Genomic DNA, 20,598 nt, shown 5'->3' with positions numbered 1-20,598 from the left:
CATCTGTAGCCATTATGTCTGGCACTGGGCTCATTTCTTTCTCTTCCTGATGATGGTCCAGCACTTTCTCTTCCTGATTATGGTGCTGTTCTTCCTGATGATGGGCCAGCTGTTCCTCTTCCAGATGATGGTCCAGCTGTTCCTCTTCCAGATGATGGTCCAGCTGTTCCCCTTCCAGATGATGGTCCAGCTGTTCCCCTTCCATTGGATGGTCAGCAGTGTCCTGACCTCAGCCATGTCTCACTGATGTTATGGTTTGTTCCTCCATTTCCAAGCAGCTGGACTAACTCCCTACGGCTCATTGTAGCTGGTGACAGTACCTACACAAATTAAAAAAGAGAAAAATGGAACGAAAAACAAAGATGTGTTTGTGTGCTGAGATCCGGCCACTGACGAATCGCTGGCAGCAAATACTAGTGATCAAACGTGATCTCTCTTGGGAGGCTCTTTCTCATACGTCAGCAGCACTTTCACCTCAAGAAATGCCAGTGATATTGCTGTGCACTGGGGTTTTCTGCCATAGAGAATTCCTATATGGCATGCGGGCGGCAGTTGGTGATGGCAGTTGGTTATGGCCATACTTCACATCAGCAGCATCTTCCCAAATGACATGTTAGTGCTGAGGAGTCATTACACCAAGAATGGGGTTGTTTCGGTCATCTACTGAAATCATCTCAGTTCTTCTGCTGGACCAAGTTAGTTCAACTGTCATTGTTCCTACCATACCGACTCCTTCTTTGGCTATCTCTGCGGCGTCTGTCGTGACAGCTGCCAACATTATAACAAAATGTCCCTGGTGAGTGCACCTTTATTAGTGGAATGGATATTGTGTGTGTGTGTGTGTGTGTGTGTGTGTGTGTGTGTGTGTGTGTGTGTTCCCCATATTATATTTCTCTGACGTCCTAGTGGATGCTGGGAACTCCGTAAGGACCATGGGGAATAGCGGGCTCCGAAGGAGGCTGGGCACTCTAGAAAGATTTATGACTACCTGGTGTGCACTGGCTCCTCCCACTATGACCCTCCTCCAAGCCTCAGTTAGATTTTGTGCCCGGCCGAGGTTGGATGCACACTAGGGGCTCTCCTGAGCCTTTAGAAAGAAAGTATAGAAATTAGGTTTTTTATTTTCAGTGAGACCTGCTGGCAACAGGCTCACTGCAGCGAGGGACTAAGGGGAGAAGAAGCGAACCTGCCTGCTTGCAGCCAGCTTGGGCTTCTTAGGCTACTGGACACCATTAGCTCCAGAGGGATCGACCGCAGGCCCAGTCCTTGGTGTTCGGTCCCGGAGCCGCGCCGCCGTCCCCCTTACAGAGCCAGAAGCAAGAAGAGGTCCGGAAAATCGGCGGCAGAAGACATCAGTCTTCACCAAGGTAGCGCACAGCACTGCAGCTGTGCGCCATTGCTCCTCACACACACTTCACACTCCGGTCACTGAGGGTGCAGGGCGCTGGGGGGGGCGCCCTGAGAAGCAATAATAACACCTTGGCTGGCAAAAATACCACAATATATAGCCCCAGAGGCTATATATGTGGAAAATGGGTTCACTACGGGTGGCCGGCGGTCGGGCTCCCGGCGACCAGCATCCCGGCGCCGGGAGCCCGACCGCCGGCTTACCGACAGCTTGGCGAGCGCAAATGAGCCCCTTGCGGGCTCGCTGCGCTCGCCACGCTACGGGCACGGTGGCGCGCTACGCGCGCCACACTATTTTATTCTCCCTCTATGGGGGTCGTGGACCCCCACGAGGGAAAATAAGTGTCGGTAAGCCGGCGGTCGGGCTCCCGGCGCCGGTATACTGAGCGCCGGGAGCCCGACCGCCGGCAAACAGAAGACCACCCGTGGAAAATACCCCTGCCAGAATATAGGAAAAAGCGGGAGAATAGTCCGCGGAAAAGGGGCTGAGCTATCTCCTTCAGTACACTGGCGCCATTTTCCCTCACAGCTCCGCTGGAAGGAAGCTCCCTGGCTCTCCCCTGCAGTCTACACTACAGAAAAGGGTAAAAAAGAGAGGGGGGGCACTAAATTTAGGCGCAGTGTACATTTATATAGAAAAAGCAGCTATAGGGGACATAACTCAGTTAGTCCCTGCATTATATAGCGCTCTGGTGTGTGCTGGCATACTCTCACTCTGTCCCCCCAAAGGGCTTTTGTGGGTCCTGTCCTCTGTAGAGCATTCCCTGTGTGTGTGCGGTGTGTCGGTACGGCGGTGTCGACATGTTTGATGAGGATAATGATGTGGAGACGGAGCAGATGCCTTTAGAAGGGATGTCACCCCCTGCGGGGCAGACACCTGAGTGGATGAGCTTATGGAAGGAAATGAGTGCACGTATAGACTCCTTGCATAAGAAATTTGACGACATGCCAAATGTGGGACAGCCGACTTCTCAGCTCGTGCCTGTCCAGGCGTCTCAAAGGTCATCAGGGGCTCTGAAACGCCCGCTACCTCAGATCGCAGACGCAGATGTCGACACTGATACTGACACCAGTGTCGACGACGATGAGTCTAACCTGATGCCCACTAAGGCCATTCACTGCATGATTGAGGCAATGAAAGAGGTGTTACACATTTCTGATATAAATACAGGTACCACTAAAAAGGGTATTATGTTTGGGGAGAAAAAACTACCCGTAGTTTTTCCCCCATCAGATGAATTAAATGAAGTGTGTGAAGAAGCGTGGGCTTTCCCTGATAAAAAATTGGTAATTCCTAAGAAGGTACTAATGGCGCTCCCTTTCCCGCCAGAGGATAGGTCACGTTGGGAAACACCTCCTAGGGTGGATAAAGCGCTCACACGTTTGTCTAAAAAGGTGGCACTACCGTCTCCGGATACGGCCGCCCTCAAGGAACCTGCTGATAGAAAGCAGGAGGCGATCCTGAAGTCTGTATACACACACTCAGGCATTATACTTAGGCCAGCTATTGCGTCAGCATGGATGTGCAGTGCTGCCGCTGCGTGGTCAGATAAACTGTCAGAAAATATTGACACATTAGACAGAGACACGATCCTGTTAACCATAGACCATATAAAAGACTCAGTCTTATATATGAGAGATGCACAGAGGGAAATCTGCCGGCTGGCATCTAAAGTAAGTGCATTGTCCATTTCTGCTAGGAGAGGCTTATGGACTCGCCAGTGGACAGGAGATGCAGATTCTAAAAGGCACATGGAAGTTTTGCCTTACAAGGGTGAGGAATTATTTGGGGATGGTCTCTCGGACCTAGTTTCCACAGCAACGTCTGGGAAATCAGCATTTTTACCCCATGTCCCCTCACAGCCTAAGAAGGCGCCGTTTTATCAGGTTCAGTCCTTTCGGACCCAGAAAAACAAGCGTGGAAAAGGCGGGTCTTTTCTGTCCAGAGGCAGAGGTAGGGGAAAAAGGCTGCAACAAATAGCAGGTTCCCAGGAGCAAAAGTCCTCCCCCGCTTCTTCTTCCAAGTCCACCGCATGACGCTGGGGCTCCACAGGCGGAGCCAGGTACGGTGGGGGGCCGCCTCAAGGATTTCAGCGATCAGTGGGCTCGCTCACAGGTAGATCCCTTGATCCTTCAAATAGTATCTCAGGGGTACAAACTGGAATTCGAGGCGTCTCCACCCCACCGGTTCCTAAAATCTGCCTTGCTGATTGCACCCTCAGACAGGGAGGCGGTGCTAGCGGCAATTCACAAGCTGTATTCCCAGCAGGTGATAATCAAGGTACCCCTACTTCAACAAGGCCGAGGTTACTATTCCACACTATTTGTGGTGCCGAAACCGGACGGTTCGGTGAGACCCATTTTATATTTGAAATCCTTGAACACATACATAAAAAAATTCAAGTTCAAGATGGAATCGCTCAGGGCGGTTATTGCAAGCCTGGACGAGGGGGATTACATGGTATCCCTGGACATCAAGGATGCTTACTTGCATGTCCCCATTTACCATCCTCACCAAGAGTACCTCAGATTTGTGGTACAGGATTGCCATTACCAATTCCAGACGCTGCCGTTTGGACTGTCCACGGCACCGAGGGTATTTACCAAGGTTATGGCGGAAATGATGATACTCCTTCGAAAAAAGGGTGTTTTAATTATCCCGTACTTGGACGATCTCCTAATAAAGGCGAGGTCCAAGGAACAGTTGTTGGTGGGAGTAGCACTATCTCAGGAAGTGCTGCACCAGCACGGCTGGATTCTGATGGGACCTGTTGGACAAATGGTCCGGATCGCATCTTCAGATGCATCGCTTAATAACCCTGTCTCCAAGAACCAGGGTGTCTCTACTGTGGTGGCTGCAGAGTGCCCATCTTCTAGAGGGCCGCAGTTTCGGCATACAGGACTGGGTCCTGGTGACCACGGATGCCAGCCTTCGAGGCTGGGGGGCAGTCACACGGGGAAGAAACTTCCAAGGACTATGGTCGAGTCAGGAGACTTCCCTTCACATAAATATTCTGGAACTAAGGGCCATTTACAATGCCCTAAGTCAAGCAAAATCCCTGCTCCTACACCAGCCGGTGCTGATCCAGTCAGACAACATCACGGCAGTCGCCCATGTAAATCGACAGGGCGGCACAAGAAGCAGGATGGCAATGGCAGAAGCCACAAGAATTCTCCGATGGGCGGAGAATCATGTACTAGCACTGTCAGCAGTGTTCATTCCGGGAGTGGACAACTGGGAAGCAGACTTCCTCAGCAGACACGACCTCCACCCGGGAGAGTGGGGACTTCATCCAGAAGTCTTCCAGATGCTGGAAAACCGTTGGGAAAGGCCACAGGTGGACATGATGGCGTCCCGCCTCAACAAAAAGTTAAAAAGATATTGCGCCAGGTCAAGGGACCCTCAGGCGATAGCTGTGGACGCTCTAGTGACACCGTGGGTGTACCAGTCGGTTTATGTGTTCCCTCCTCTGCCTCTCATACCAAAGGTATTGAGAATAATAAGAAAGCGAGGAGTAAACACAATTCTCGTGGTTCCGGATTGGCCAAGACGAGCGTGGTACCCGGAACTTCAAGAGATGCTCTCAGAGGACCCGTGGCCTCTGCCGCTCAGACAAGACCTGCTACAGCAGGGGCCCTGTCTGTTCCAAGACTTACCGCGGCTGCGTTTGACGGCATGGCGGTTGAACGCCGGATCCTGAAGGAAAAGGGCATTCCGGAGGAAGTCATTCCTACGCTTATTAAAGCCAGGAAAGATGTTACGGCAAATCATTATCACCACATATGGCGGAAATATGTTGCATGGTGCGAGGCCGAAAAGGCCCCAACAGAGAAATTTCAACTAGGTCGATTTCTGCATTTCCTGCAAGCAGGAGTGAATATGGGCCTAAAACTAGGCTCCATTAAAGTACAGATCTCGGCTCTGTCGATTTTCTTTCAAAAAGAACTAGCTTCAGTACCTGAAGTTCAGACATTTGTGAAAGGAGTGCTGCATATTCAGCCCCCGTTTGTGCCTCCTGTGGCACCTTGGGATCTCAACGTGGTGTTGAGTTTCTTAAAATCACATTGGTTTGAGCCACTAAAAACCGTGGATCTGAAATATCTCACGTGGAAAGTGGTCATGTTATTGGCCTTGGCTTCAGCCAGGCGAGTGTCAGAATTGGCGGCTTTATCATGTAAAAGCCCTTATCTGATTTTCCATATGGATAGGGCAGAATTGAGGACTCGTCCCCAGTTTCTCCCTAAGGTGGTGTCAGCGTTTCACCTGAACCAGCCTATTGTGGTGCCTGCGGCTACTAGGGACTTGGAGGACTCCAAGTTGCTAGACGTTGTCAGGGCCCTGAAAATATATGTTTCCAGGATGGCTGGAGTCAGAAAATCTGACTCGCTGTTTATCCTGTATGCACCCAACAAGCTGGGTGCTCCTGCTTCTAAGCAGACTATTGCTCGCTGGATTTGTAGTACAATTCAGCTTGCACATTCTGTGGCAGGCCTGCCACAGCCAAAATCTGTAAATGCCCATTCCACAAGGAAGGTGGGCTCATCTTGGGCGGCTGCCCGAGGGGTCTCGGCTTTACAACTTTGCCGAGCAGCTACTTGGTCAGGGGCAAACACGTTTGCAAAATTCTACAAATTTGATACCCTGGCTGAGGAGGACCTGGAGTTCTCTCATTCGGTGCTGCAGAGTCATCCGCACTCTCCCGCCCGTTTGGGAGCTTTGGTATAATCCCCATGGTCCTTACGGAGTTCCCAGCATCCACTAGGACGTCAGAGAAAATAAGAATTTACTCACCGGTAATTCTATTTCTCGTAGTCCGTAGTGGATGCTGGGCGCCCATCCCAAGTGCGGATTGTCTGCAATTCTTGTAAATAGTTATTGCTAACTAATGGGTTATTGTTGAGCCATCTGTTGAGAGGCTCAGTTGTTTTCATACTGTCAAACTGGATATAGTATCACGAGTTGTACGGTGTGATTGGTGTGGCTGGCTAAGCATCCGTTGTCATAGGCCCATGATCCCAGGATCTGGAGTTCCGATCCTACAAATATATATATATATATATATATATATATATATATGTATATATATATACATATATATATATATATATATATATATATATGTTTGCTGTGTCCGGCACTCAAAATATCAAAGTCTCTTACCCCGGTGTCCAAGTCCAAAGTGGTGTATCCACTACTATACCAAACGAAGGGAACGGCACTCAGAGGATTTTTCAAAAAATGCTTGTATTCAACAAATCACCATAATCAGTATTACATCATCATCGACGTTTCAGTGTTCATCTCACCGTCTTCAGGATGTATATGCAATATAATCACCACAAATGACAGACAAACATACAGTGCTAACTTACCCTGCTTATAACCACACTGACAAATGAACCACACGTGAGGCGGCGGGACCCAGCCTGCGGCTCCGTGGCGCACTGCTGTGACGTGTCACTCACATCCGGAAACCTCCGAATGGCTAGCGATCACGCCCCTCGCAGCGTTGCCACGTTGCCATAGAGACCCTAGATGCAGCTGTCTCCGTAGCCTGGGACGCTTTAGCATCACCATGGCTACCTAGCAAGCCGATATCAGGTCTCCGGCGGTCCACACACACTTATACTACTCACGCTCGTTAAAAAACATACTGAACCCACTAGGTCGGACATGTTATTAAAAACAAATATGCATATGAAAACATAGTGTTCAACCTTTATAATTAAATATCATAGAGGCTAATTACGGAACCACCCATAACCTGATGTGACCCACAGTCACAATGCTGCAGTCTATCACCAGGTAAGGTATGTCATAACATCTACTGACAAAGACTAAATATTACCTATATACTCATATATACTGTCCCACCACAGACAGCGCAACACAATAATCATCACAATAACTTATTCCAGCAAATTTTTTCATTCAATCATATTTCCAGCCAGGAGAGGATAGTGTCTCAATTATCAGAGGTTAACCTGTCACTTGAAATAAATGTTGCCGAACCTCTAAGAGAGCAGTAGGAGGAAAGGGAGATATAGATATTTTGACTCTTAAATGCATTAAAGGAAAGCTGATAGTCAGCAACTGCTTTAAACCTCATATAGTCCTAGGATTGTCCGTAACATAAACCATAACATCTTAACACTTAACTATAATAAATAAAGACACAGAGACTTGAATTTGGCAGAAATTGTTAGCTATTTATTTAAGTGAACTATTAACTGTGAATAATTAAACTAAAGTATGGTGGCCAGAAAGAACGGCTAAACAACCCTATCCCATAGATAACTACATTATAAAACAGAACTTACGTAAACCTTCCAACACACAAATAGGTATCCGCTCAACCTCCATCCTGACTACCCACCCGTGAAGGTGATGAGGCTGCCACCCGTGAAGGCGGTCCAGCAGATGTAAAACCAGTCAGCGAAGGAGAGCGCACCTAAAATCAACAACCAAATGACCTCCAATTCACTCTTTAATCCAACAAATGTTAACTTGCCGTTCTTTGCCGCCAACAGCGAAGTTCTGTTCTACAGAACTATGCACCGCCACCATACCCCTAACCTACCGAACCAACCACCGAAAACAGATCCTCCAAAAATATAGATAGTCCCTTTCCTGTCAAGTGCACACCATCCGGTCTAAACAAGTAGAAGTACCGAAACTTGATCCGCTGATGCCAAACCACAGCACCGCCATGGGCCACCACAAACTTAGCCACCACGGCATTCACCTTCCGGCGAGCCACATTGATCGCTCGACCATCCACCACTCCACCCCAACACAACAGCGGCACCATACAAGACCAGATAAGCCTACAGCCTGGCCAAGCGTCAGAAATCACTTGCAGATCCTGAATAATGGCCAATCGAAGATTCACTGCCTTCCTCCTACCTAGGTTGTTCCCTCCTAAGTGAATCACCAACAGTTTGGGGATGCCAAACCGCCGAACCTGCTCCATAAGCTTCGCTTTCATGTCATGCCAAAGCATACCACGCACACCTATCCACCGCACATCATCCGAGCCCACAAAGCAAGGAGCCCCTTCTGTAGCTAAAAATTTGGCTACCCAATAAACATAGGAATGGCCAATCACCCACACATCACACACATCCACCCGCCAACCTACAGGGGGAAAAAACAGATAAACAAATGTGAATATGTGAGGTAAAACCAAACCCAGCCCAGAACAGGAACCAACTATCAGAACGAGGATCTGCCAAAAAGAAAAAATTTGAATAGAGAACTATAACTTTTCCTCTTGGACAAGCTTCAGGCCAATCGAAGCAACAGAAAGACACAAAAGGAAAAACAAAATAACAAAAAATAGGGAGGGGGGGAGGTTAGAGCTGGGAGGGGGGGGGGGGGTTGGGGGGAACACAGAATAACTCGGCTGGAGGTGAAACGTAAAAACCTGCTGAGGAACTTGTAATTAGATGCCAATTAGCCGAATTGAATAAATTAAGCCAAATTAGTTCGTCAGTTCAGGCAAAAAATCGCGAAGCACTCCAGACCCCCACTGCCAGCAGTGGCGAGTAGCTAGCCATCCGAGTAGGGAGGACAGGGGAGACAAACAATACGGTACGAACACACTAAACTGAAACACACAATGCAGTAACACAAACAACATGTTAGTAGAACAAACTCGCCTACGCAACAACGGGCCGAATGTAACGCTTATAAGCCGCCGACTTCCAGCGGCCCAAAGCCTTAATTTCGTCCACGGCGCGCTCTGCAGATGCTACGGAAGTGGCGGCCCCTATTCTAAAGGAATGGGAATCGAAGTCCCTAGGCGAGAGGCCCAAACTGGACAGGCAGCGCCGCATCATCCGTGTAAACTGGTACTTCGTCAATGGCGACCCGTCGTAATGCAGGAGCCAAGACCCCTCAGACGAGGGCCTGACCTCCGCATACCGACCAGCCAATGCCACCGGACAACAGTCCCCACCACCCGATGGTGTCAAAGTGAGCCAATGCCCTCCACCCATCTGATCAGTTTTTGAGCGGCGCAGCCTGCACAGCACGGACCCCCCACCCACAATAACATCCGCGCGCCGCATAAAGGCCTCGGTTTTCTTAGAAGCCGCAACCAGCTCAGAAACCCTGAATGAACCATGGAACGCCATGGAAAAGGCCAGCTGAGACAGGAGCGTTTCAAAACGGGAGTCCGCCACCCCCGCCACCGCCCCTAAGAGGGAAGAAAGCAGGGACGCATCAATAGGGCGTCGGCCATCGGGAGGCACCGGAGCCGAACGCGCCCAACCTCTAAGCGCCCTTGCCAGCAGGAAACCCTTCGTAAAATCCGGCATACCCTTCAATTTAGAATAAAAGGATATCCCGGCGAGGCATCGAGACACCACGGCCCTCGATCTCCCCGTTACGAAGAGTTGCCAAACGAAGTCTAGCAACAAGCTCTGACCCCTCTTACCTCTAGGCCCTTTGTCACGGGAAAAGTCTTCCCACTCCTTCCAGGCCCTACGGTATCCAGAGAGAGTGGACGGAGCCAAAGACAGCTCTGCTAGTCCTTCCAACCCGCCATGATGACCTGCCAAACATAAGAAGGGCAGGGCAAACCTACCGAATCAGCCTCCGGGGCCAACAAACGGAACCTATCCCACTGCCTCCTGGACAAAGCGTCGGCGATCCCATTATCTACCCCGGGGACGTGTTGCGCCCGAAACAGAATATTGCAGCGCAAACATGTTAGCACGAGCCGTGACAGCACTCGGAGGACCCGCAGGGCCTTAGCCCTTTGGTTGTTAACCGCGTGCACGACCCCCAAGTTATCGCAACGGAAGAGAATACTGCGATTGCGCAGCCGCTCCCCCCAAACTTCTAAGGCCACCATGATGGGAAAGAGCTCCAGCAACAACAGGTCGCCGGTCAGCCCCTCCCTCGCCCAAGACTCGGGCCAAGAGGCCGCGCACCAAGCCCCGTCCAGGTAACAACCGAATCCCGAGGAGCCCGCTGCATCTGTAAACAACTGCAATTCGAAACTATCAACGAGCGGGGCCATCCAGATCCGTACACCATTGAAATACGCCAGGAACGAAACCCACATAGCGAGGTCCCGCCTAATCTCTGCCGAGAAACGGACAAAATGGTGCGGCCTGGACACCCCGGCCGTGGACCGCTCCAACTTCCGGCAAAAAACCCTGCCCATGGGAATCACCCGACAGGCACAGTTCAAGCGACCTAAGAGGGATTGCGCCTCCCGCAAAGTAACCTTACTTCGTCCCGAGCAATGCGCAATGGATTCCCGAAGCTGCACGACCTTGTCCTGAGGCAGCCGGCACGCCCCCGCGACCGTATCGATCTCGATACCTAAAAAGGACAAGCAGGAGAGGGCCCCTCCGTCTTATCCTCGGCCACCGGGACACCAAAATGCCCCAGCAACGCCTGCAGCGAGAACAGCAGGAATCCGCAGCGAGGAGAATGCGCGGGCCCCATGCACAAAAAATCATCCAGGTAATGTGCAATCCCGCTACCTCCGCAAGAAAACTCCACGCACTAATGCAAAAAGGTGCTGAACTTTAAAAAAAAAAGGCACACAAAACGGAACACCCCATAGGCAGACAATGAAGTATTCCTTCCCGACGCAGAAACCCATGAATCGAAACGACTCCGGGTGCAAAGGGAGCAAGCGAAAAGCCGATTCAACATCCAGCTTAGCCATGAGGGCCCCCGGGCCACACTCCCGGACCAAGCCCAGAGCATCCTCAAAGGACTGATACACCACCGAACAATCTTCCGGCGAAATCGCATCGTTCACCGAGGACCCCGATGGACAAGACAAATGCTGAATGAGCCTAAACTTACCCGGAGCCTTTTTGGGCACCACCCCCACCGGGGAAATAATCAAATCCTCGATAGGTGGCTGCGCAAAGGGGCCCGCCATTCTCCCCAGTCGAACCTCCTGTTCCACTTTACCTCGAAGCACGTCAGAGAAATCCCGGGCAGACTGCAGGTTCCTGGCGGCCCGAACTAAAACATCCCCCACCACAGGCAAACGAAAACCCGACGCAAAACCCTCCCGCAGAAATCTTGCGTCGTCTGTGTTTGGGTACCATCCCAACCATTTTAGCATGGCCCCCAAACGAACCGGGGACGGCGCCCTAACTAGCGGCAAGCCCGCCCGTTGCTCTTCCGGCAGGGCCAGCGGCCGCCTTGGCACCAGGACGCCCCCCACGGAAGCAATTGGAAGCAGGGTGGGATCCGTTACATCGCAAGCAAAGGTGTCGAAAACGACACCGTTGCTTAGGGGGGCACGTGGCATTGTTGAACGCGAAACACTTCCCCTTCGCTGGCGTCTGCTGCGGAGAACGGGCCGCGTTCCAAGGGCGGCGCGGCGGACCCTCCACCGCTGGCCGAAACTGACTCGCCGTTGCGGCCTGCGCCACCGGCGTCCCCTTAGCCACCACCTTCACATCTTGCGCTCGCGTGACCCGCAGCCATACCTCCACGTTTTTGCATCCGAAGTCAATGACGTGCAGGCAATCGTGTTTCTGACGGAACTGTTTGTCATATTGCAGCCACGAATCGTCCTTAGACTGACGCTGCATGTCATGCACGAGGTGAATATACCTGATGACGTTCATGTGCTCATCAGGGCGATCCTCCAAGTAGCACGCCGCGAAAACACAGAAACCCGCCAACCAGTTGTCATACGATCGAAAGGCCTCAGTCCCAATACCGCCCTTCGCTAGCGCTTCCTTACCTTCCCTTTTGGTGTCCTCCGTCAACGTAAAGAGGTCGACGTATTCCCCCCGTCTAATCTTCCTCCCGCAACTCTCCCGCAATCCCCGCAAGACTGCCGTGTACTTGCAGCGAACCATGCCCGGCAAATTACACCTCCTCCTTTCCCGTCGAGAACTACCACTACTCCTCCGAGATCGCTTATCCCGGTGCCGCGCCTCACGTCGTGCGTACCTGATAGCCCTCTTCCTAGCCTTCGCGGTGCTACTAACCGCAGACTGGCATGACGAAGAAGAGGAAGATCTACTCGACGTACTGCCGTACGAGGAAGAAGAGGACCCCAGCGACATAGCAACAGTATCGGCGACCCACTCACCGGCGAGCCCGCTTCCGGAAGGCGATACGACGGCCACGACCGGCTCCTCGTCTTGATCGCTATCTGGATCCGCACCTGAAAAAGAAGGGACAACCGCCCCCGGAGCCGAAGCTCCCCTGGCGGAAATGAAAGAAGACGCCCCCGCGGGCGATGGGGTAGTGCTACCCAGCAACGCAGCGGCGGAGCCCAGACTGCGACACGCCTGTAGAAACTGCGCCATGGCCGGGTCAGACGCACTTGGGGGAACGGCCGCGTCGCCGGCAGCGGGAACCGATGAAACGCCACCCGGGGACAAAGTCGACAAAAATGGCACAAACGCCGCCGTCATGGCCGACAGTGCCGACGCAACGGCAGAGGGATCCGGAGCCGCAGCTCCAGAGGTCCCCCCAGCCCCCGGTTCCACAGCTGGGATGGGTCGAACCGCGCCGGAACGCCACCCAGGTCGGCCCCGCGGTGCATCCCGAGCCACCGAGCCGCTCCGGCCCCCACTGGCCCCGCCCACCGGGAGAACCCGCTGCCTTCTGCCACCAGCCAGAAAACTCCCCCCCCCAATCCGGCCCCCCGCCGTCACCACCAGAGGCCCCTGGGAGCCCCCCCGTCAGAGCGGTCAGAGCGCCCCGGGAGTCCAGCTGCCCCCCGGGTGCATACGCGCGCCCGCGATCCGGACTGCACCAGCCTCACCGGACGGCCCGTGGAAGGGTCACCGTCCCCTCCCAGAGAGGCAATCCCCTCATGTTCTGGGGAGCCTCTGGTGACTCTCAGCGCACCCGCCCGCCGCCCAGCCCAACGGCAGCCGCAGGCGCGCCTGAGGGATCCCACGGCGGCCGCGGCGCCCGAGAACGAGCGCCCGCAGCAGCGCCAGCAGGCACAGACCCGGCCGCGAGCGGAGCGCTCCGGTCCGATGCACCGGAGGCCGGCTCCCGAGTAGGGGCCGCATCAAGGAAGTGGGCAGGGGGGACAGAGGAGCGGCGAGGACGGGGCATGTCAGGCAGAAGTAGAATCCCGGGCAAGAGGACAGAGGGGGCACAGCAACAGCAGCTATGACAATGGCACAGAAAATTAGGATGCAGCACAGCAAGAGACAAAAGGGGGTAGAGCACTCACCCTTACCACGACAAAAGCAGAAGAGGCTGACCCAGCCTCTTTCTCAGGCTTAAGAACCCATTCCACCTACCCCCAACATTCATTCCTATTGGCTAACAATAATACTCCCATAATGCCTTACCGTCCTGCCCCCAGACTAGCTGAGGTTTAAACCACTCCTCTCCTATTCTGTCAATTCGTTCTCCATCTGCTGCTGTACCGACAGCTCTCCCAGTGACCTCAAGTGTTGTACGAAAATCTTTACCTTTTCACCTCAAAGGAGGAGCCCTAAGAAGAGTGAGAAGCTAAGCAAGGAGACATAGAACTCTTTGGAATAGAGTCAGCCTGTCCCTGCAAACCTTACATATTTAACATACAGTGGGCGGTGCTTGGCCTGATGTCCCAGCATTTACAGCACTGAGCAGGGCAGCATCAGAGGCAGGAAGGGGCAGGGAAGGCATTCTCCTTAGTGCCAGCCTTTTGACAGCATAAATCCGGGGAAGGCCCACCCAGAGGTTTGGCCTGACAAAGATTGGCAGCGGCGGCCGGAGCATGTCCTGTTGTAAGTCTAATTAGTTTACCAGGCAGTCCTTTTAAATTAAAGGTATACACATGGAAGTACTTAAAATTCCGTAGCGAAGCATGGGTATTCCACTAGTATACATATATGGAAACAGCAAAATCAAGTTGTAAGATCAAAATATATACCAGTCATGTAATTAATTGTGGTACTATTATCCATAGTAAATAAACCTATAAAATGTTGGTCACTACCACTATAAATTTATAGAAATAATCATCCCACCAAAGGTTGAATTTATTGTAATTTATCCAATATACATATATAAATAGGGTGGTCTTCAGGTTGCCGATGGCCAGGCTCCCGACGACCACCATACCGGCGCCGAAATCCCGACCGCCGGCATACCGACAGATTTTCTTCCTCTAGGGGGTCCACGAACCCCCTGGAGCAGCTGCGTGGCGAGCGCAGCGAGCCCGCAAAGGGCTCATTTGCGCTCGCCCAGCTGTCGGTATGCCAGTGGTCGGGATTCCGGTATGCTGGTCGACGGGACCCCAACCGCCGGCATCACATACTACACCAATATAAATATTGTGCAGCTAGGAACAGACCTATTGACCTATTTTGTCTTAATATTTTTCACACTAGGTCCTATACTTTTGGTGTCCATCCATTGCAAATCTATTAATTTACTTCTATGTGGATCCACTTGGTATACTGTATATCGGAATATGTGAATCCAATTGTTGTTTTTTATCCAACCTTGCTTCCGGTACTGCCACAACATTCCGTTTGGATTAAGGTCTAGACTTTGGTTTGGCCATTCCAGAACTTTAACTTTATTCTTTTTTAACTTTTCTTTGGTCGAATGACTTGTGTGCTCTGGGTCATTGTCTCGCTGCATGACCCACGTTCTCTTGAGATGCAAGTTTATGGACAGATGTCCAGACATTTTCCTGTAGAATATTCTGGTATAATTCAGAATTCATTGTCCCATCAATTATGGCAAGTCGTCCTGGCCAGTTGCTGCAAAACCGGCCCAAACCTTGATACCATAAAACAGGCCCAAGCCTTGATACCACCACCGATGTTATCAGGTTTTTATGCTGAATGCAATGTTCTCCTTTCTTCAAACACCACTAGGTAGCTGCAGCACCCGGCTACTTCTCACATAGGTACTTTCAGTACGCTCCGCCCCTCCTGGCTTCCTTTTCTGTGTCCGCAGCATCTGAAGAGCTGCACCATTTTGGCAGGAAGAGGCTGATGGTAATTGCTGCTCCAGAGCAACATAATTATAACCTAGCACACATACACACACACCCCCATCCTCCCCAGGATATATTGTGTAACAGGGGCTCTGTCTGGAGTAGTATGTAAAAGGGGTCTCTGCCTGGAGTATTGTGTAAAAGGGGGCTCTGCTTGGAGTAATGTTTAAAGGGGGCTCTGCCCAGCATAATGAGTAAAAAGGGGGCTCTGCCTGGAGTAATGTGTAAAAGGGGGCTCTGCCTAGCGTAATGTATAATAGGGGGCTCTGCCTGGAGTAATATTTAAAAGGGGACATTACCTGGAGTAATGTGTGAAAGGGGGCTCTACCAGGAGTAATGTGTAAAAGGGGCTCTACCTGGCATAATGTATATAAGTGGCACCACTGTGTGGCGTAATTTGAATAATGGAGGTTACTGTGCAACGTAATATGAATTAATATAATTCTGTGACCACGCTCCTTCCTCATGAAGCCATGCTCCTAGATTTATTCTGCTCACCTACAATGCACACTGTCCCTGTTTTCGTTTAGGAGGGGGAGCAACAATCACTTTCTGGTACAGGAAACCAAAATGTCTAGTTACAGCGCTGCCAATCACCACCACAAAGTCACGCTATCAACCTGGGAAAGCACTTTGCCAAGCAGTGAGGCAGTGAGAATGTAGCAGGGACTCTGTAACTCATGTGATGCAAGAAGCTCTGCACTGCTCCTTTGTAGATGAAGACATATCTGAGGAAATTAGATCCATCAAGTGCTGTGGAGGTTGCACACCCGAGTGGTCTCCTCCATGCCATGATCCTGTCCGCTTCAGCTCTCATAAGTGCATGCCAATCTCCTGTCATCTCTCAGTTCAGCACTGCATCAGCTGGCACCCAACGGAACAAGTAATATTTCACCCAAAAAATTATTGACTGTTTGGCTGCAGCCTAATCAGTCTAATATTATTTATGTATTATTAACATTTATTTATATAGAGTGGCGCTGAGAATGGGGGAATGGGTACTCTTTACCTGAGCTTGCTGGAGGGTTTCGGAAGGGGCCTAGGTCCTGTGACTCCCCCTCCCCCGTCGTAGAAAGCCGTACATGAGAGAAACTGACTGCCGCTGCAGCAGTCACTTTTCCGTGCCCATCATTCGCTGCTCAGTGCTGTGTGCTGAGCTGGGGAAAGAGACAGCCTGTCCTTTCTCTCCCTGCGTGGGTGGGTAGCGAGTGATCGCATCCTGCACCCCGCCGCCCTGGACAGCATCCGCACGGGGTCTGGCCACGCCTCCTCCATTTGGCCATGCCTCCTCCTTATACCAGGCCCCCCAGTACTGTCGGCGCCCCTGTTTTATATAACGCCAGCATATTCTGTTGCACTTTATACAGTACAGAACTTGGTATTAACAGACTGAGGGGGGTATAAAAAAAACTGCACTTTTCCTGCATTTTTAGGTCGAATTTACATTCGACCTATTCAATGCCTCTGCTGTTTTTTCGACTGGTTGAGAAATGTGGTATGGTCGAAAACCACGTGTATCGGCGAATTTGCCGCTGATACAAGCGTTTTGTCAAATTTGCTGGCGTTTTTGCCTGTTTTTAGGTCCTTTTTTTATAAAAAAATTAATGCTTTTTTCTTTAATGCCATTTGTAGCTACATTGTAGCTACATTATTGTTATCCTTCATTCACTACTTTCATACTTATAGATGACTGAGGATTTTTTTTTTTACTGAGCAACAGCTTTTTATTTTTTATTTTTTCATCACCCTTCACATCATCCCTCCAGTGATAACCTCTCTGGCAAATGTCTGGAAATTGTTCCCCATTGTCTTGCATGGCGATACCTATTTTGCAAGTATACCTGTGCCGTTAACACCTCGGAGGATGGCATTAATGGGCAGAAAAATTAAGAAATAATTATTACAATAATTATTCCAATAATTTTTCCTTAAATCTCTAAAATTAATGATACTGTTGACCCAAAAATAAATGTATTTATTTTTTGATAGGCCAGATGTAACATTTATTTTGTAAATAACTTTTTTAACATTTTTTTAAATGTCTGGAAATTGTTCCCCATTGTCTTGCATGGCGATACCTATTTTGCAAGTATACCTGTGCCGTTAACACCTCGGAGGATGGCATTAACGGGCAGAAAAATGAAGAAATAATTATTACAATAATTATTCCAATAATTTTTCCTTAAATCTCTAAAATGAATGATACTGTTGACCCAAAAATAAATGTATTTATTTTTTGATAGGCCAGATGTAACATTTATTTTGTAAATAACTTTTTTAACATAGCAATGCTTTTTTTTTTATTAAAAAGACAAAACTTTTTTTTATGTTTTCTTTTGATTAAAGTAGTGGTACTAATAGGTTAAGCTGGTTTTCCAGTTTCATTCATGATCCAGACCATGCTGCATTCTCATTAGCTTGATATATTTCACCAATGTAGCTGAGTATTTCCAATGTAGCTGAGCATTTCCTTTGCAATAAAATTATGCTATCATTCTGCTATAAGACTACACTTTTGGCCACAATAGTCATTATGATGATAAATGGAGTCCTAAGGGGTATAGTTAAGAAGCAGCAATAACCACTTTTTTTGGCTTTTTTTGCTGCAAAAAAGGTTATCACCGCTTTGTTCTATTTGAGGAGAGAGATCATTGATTTCTCTTACTTTCCCTCTGTTTTCATAGTATACAGTAACCCCATAGCCTGCTCTGGACTGTTTGGTCTCTATACAATTTATGACGTGGCGTAAAGCTTCACATTTGTTGTTAGATAGTGTCATTTTGAGATTACATCATTCAGTACCCTTCAGTTGGAGTCTAATAGTTCTATGTTTGAATCTTTAAACCATGCAGAAATGGCTTTTTATTAGAGATGAGCGGATTCGGTTTTACTCGGTTTTACTCGGTTCTCAAAACCGAATCTTATTGGCTATCCAAAACACGTGACATCCGTGAGCCAATAAGATTCGGTTTTGAGAACCGAGTAAAACCGAGTAAAACCGAATCCGCTCATCTCTACTTTTTATGCATGGTTTAGTCAATGTTAATTGCCTGTACTATTTAACAAATGAAGAAGATGTCTGAGATATCTCTTGCGTTAGACAAACTAATGTAGAAGATCACAGTCTCCATAACTCTCCATAGAGACTGGTCTGGGACAATTATCAAGTTCTGGCAAGCTTCGCTTTTCAGAGCTTGGCCCATATAGCCTAGGTCATCTTCAGATGGTGTTAGCTGCTATGGTCTGTAGGCTACAGTTTCGCCAGAGAAGAATCTTTGAATTCCTCTCTTTCAGCCTAGATTGTGCCCTTCTGCTCCATGGGATGTTTCTGTCCTCCCTGAGCTCACCATAGGGCACCTGCGTTATGGTTTGACAGGTGTACTGGCCCAGTCAAACTCCCCACCTTACACTTAGATTGTGTGTGACCTGATGGCAGTGCATGCATGGTGTGTAAGCTGGTTCATTAACAGAAAGTAAAGTTATAGCAACAGCTATAACTTTACTATACACCAGAGTTTTCCAACGCGGTCCTCAAAGCACCCCAACGGTCCAGGGTTTAAGTGTATCCATGGCTCAGCACAGATGGCTAACTCAAACTGACTGAGCTACTGATTAAGTCTCCTGTGGCCAAGCATGGATATACTTTAAACCTAGACTGTTGGGGTCTCTTGAGGACCACATTTGGGAACCTCTGCTATATACACTGTTTGCAGGGATAGGCTATTACTGGAGTCACTGTCATGGCAAAATGTTGTTTGATAAATTGATGTGTAAAATCGCTGCATGTTGATACAATATGTAACAATAAAGTATTATTCGAGTCAAGGCCAAAATGTGAAGGGACTATTATAGACACTTAAACTCTCCCCCATATTTCAGTTCTGTCACCTATCTGTTTCAAAGCAAAAGAAAAACATCCAAGGAAGCATTTTAATTGAATGATTTATATATGAACATTTTAACTTTGGTTGTTGAAGAATTACAATAGGGGGGAATTAAATTACATGTGGTAATTTACTGTGGGCTAATTGACCCCCCAGGGCTATCCAATTAGCCCTGCAGTCAGCATGGCCAAAGCAATTATAAGGAATTTTTTGGGATCTCAGCAGGCTCCCAAAAAAATCCCTGTTAAATAGCCTGTTTTTGTTATCGCGGCACAGAAAACACATAGATTCATGACCTTACCATTAATTAATTGAATTGCCCATTGCAAAAAGTAAAAAAAAAAAAATAGCGAAAAATAATCGGGGCTAATAGAATTTCCCTCTTAGACATAGAAGATTTACAGCCCCCATCAGATTTCCAAACTACTTACAGTACCTTTGTTTCCCCATATATAAGCTACATCTTAATTAAAAAACAACAATTGTTTTATCCAAATTTACAACCGCAATTAAATTGGTACACCACTGTATCATCTCTATATAAATCCACATCATCTTTAAAAGAATAATGAACAGATTTCTTACATGACATATGTGAAATGATTACTTAACACTACTATAAACGGACTACAGATGTGTCTTCATATACTGTACTGTAGCTTCAGTTGTGCCAAACAGCCTCTCTCGGTGTGCCAGGTCTCGGGCAAATCAGCTGCACTGAGCGTCTTTCTCACTCAACATGCACATCTTATTTGCATAAATAAAATATCCGGAAGCGACAAAGCTACTTTGCTAGATTACACTGATTAATTTGATTATGCTACATTTGTATGGGTGTGGTATACAAGATCTACATTCATTAGGTTGACCCCATATGGTTGGTCAACAGCCACAAGGTCGACATGGACAAAAGATTGACATATTAAAGGTTGACACTGGAAAATGGCAACATGGACAAAAGGTTGACAGGGTTTAAAAGTTGACATGAAAATGGTCAACACAAAAAATGGTTGACACTTTTTTTTGTCATTTTTGGGGTTAATGTGGATATTTTTTTCATCTGGGACCACCATTTGTAGAAACTCATCCCCTCGCATGCTCAATTTGCTCATCATGCTTCGGACACGGTGCCTCGCATTGCTTCACTTCGCTCGCTACAAGGTTACTAAAGGTTATGATTTGTAACATGCATGGTCCAAACTACTTGAGAAACTTGCCTACACTCGCCTCACACACTTCCTTAACTCACACAACTTATTGGACTCACTTCAGTCAGGCTTTGGTGCCCAACACTCCACAGAAACAGCACTGACTAAGGTAGTGAATGATCTGGTCACTGCTTAATCTAAAGACCA

General features: G+C 48.9%; 1 protein-coding gene across 8 annotated transcripts in view; it reads left to right on the top strand.

Moving 5' to 3' along the window:
- Window positions 1–20,598, top strand: part of ARHGEF9 (Cdc42 guanine nucleotide exchange factor 9) — a 735,112-nt gene that overhangs the window by 498,271 nt on the left and 216,243 nt on the right. The window contains exon 1 of one of the 8 annotated variants that reach the window (XM_063937205.1): window positions 577–796. The exons of the other annotated variants lie outside the window; for them this stretch is intronic. Coding sequence (XP_063793275.1) covers window positions 788–796 — 9 coding nt within the window. The 5' untranslated portion in view covers window positions 577–787. Of the gene's footprint in view, window positions 1–576; window positions 797–20,598 lie in introns of those variants that run through there. 8 annotated transcript variants of the gene reach the window in all.

The sequence above is a fragment of the Pseudophryne corroboree genome, chromosome 8 (genome assembly GCF_028390025.1).
Source record: "Pseudophryne corroboree isolate aPseCor3 chromosome 8, aPseCor3.hap2, whole genome shotgun sequence".
Taxonomy (NCBI): Eukaryota; Metazoa; Chordata; class Amphibia; order Anura; family Myobatrachidae; genus Pseudophryne; species Pseudophryne corroboree.
The sequence above is the reverse complement of the archived record's forward strand: the minus strand, read 5'-3'. Positions and strand labels throughout refer to the sequence as shown.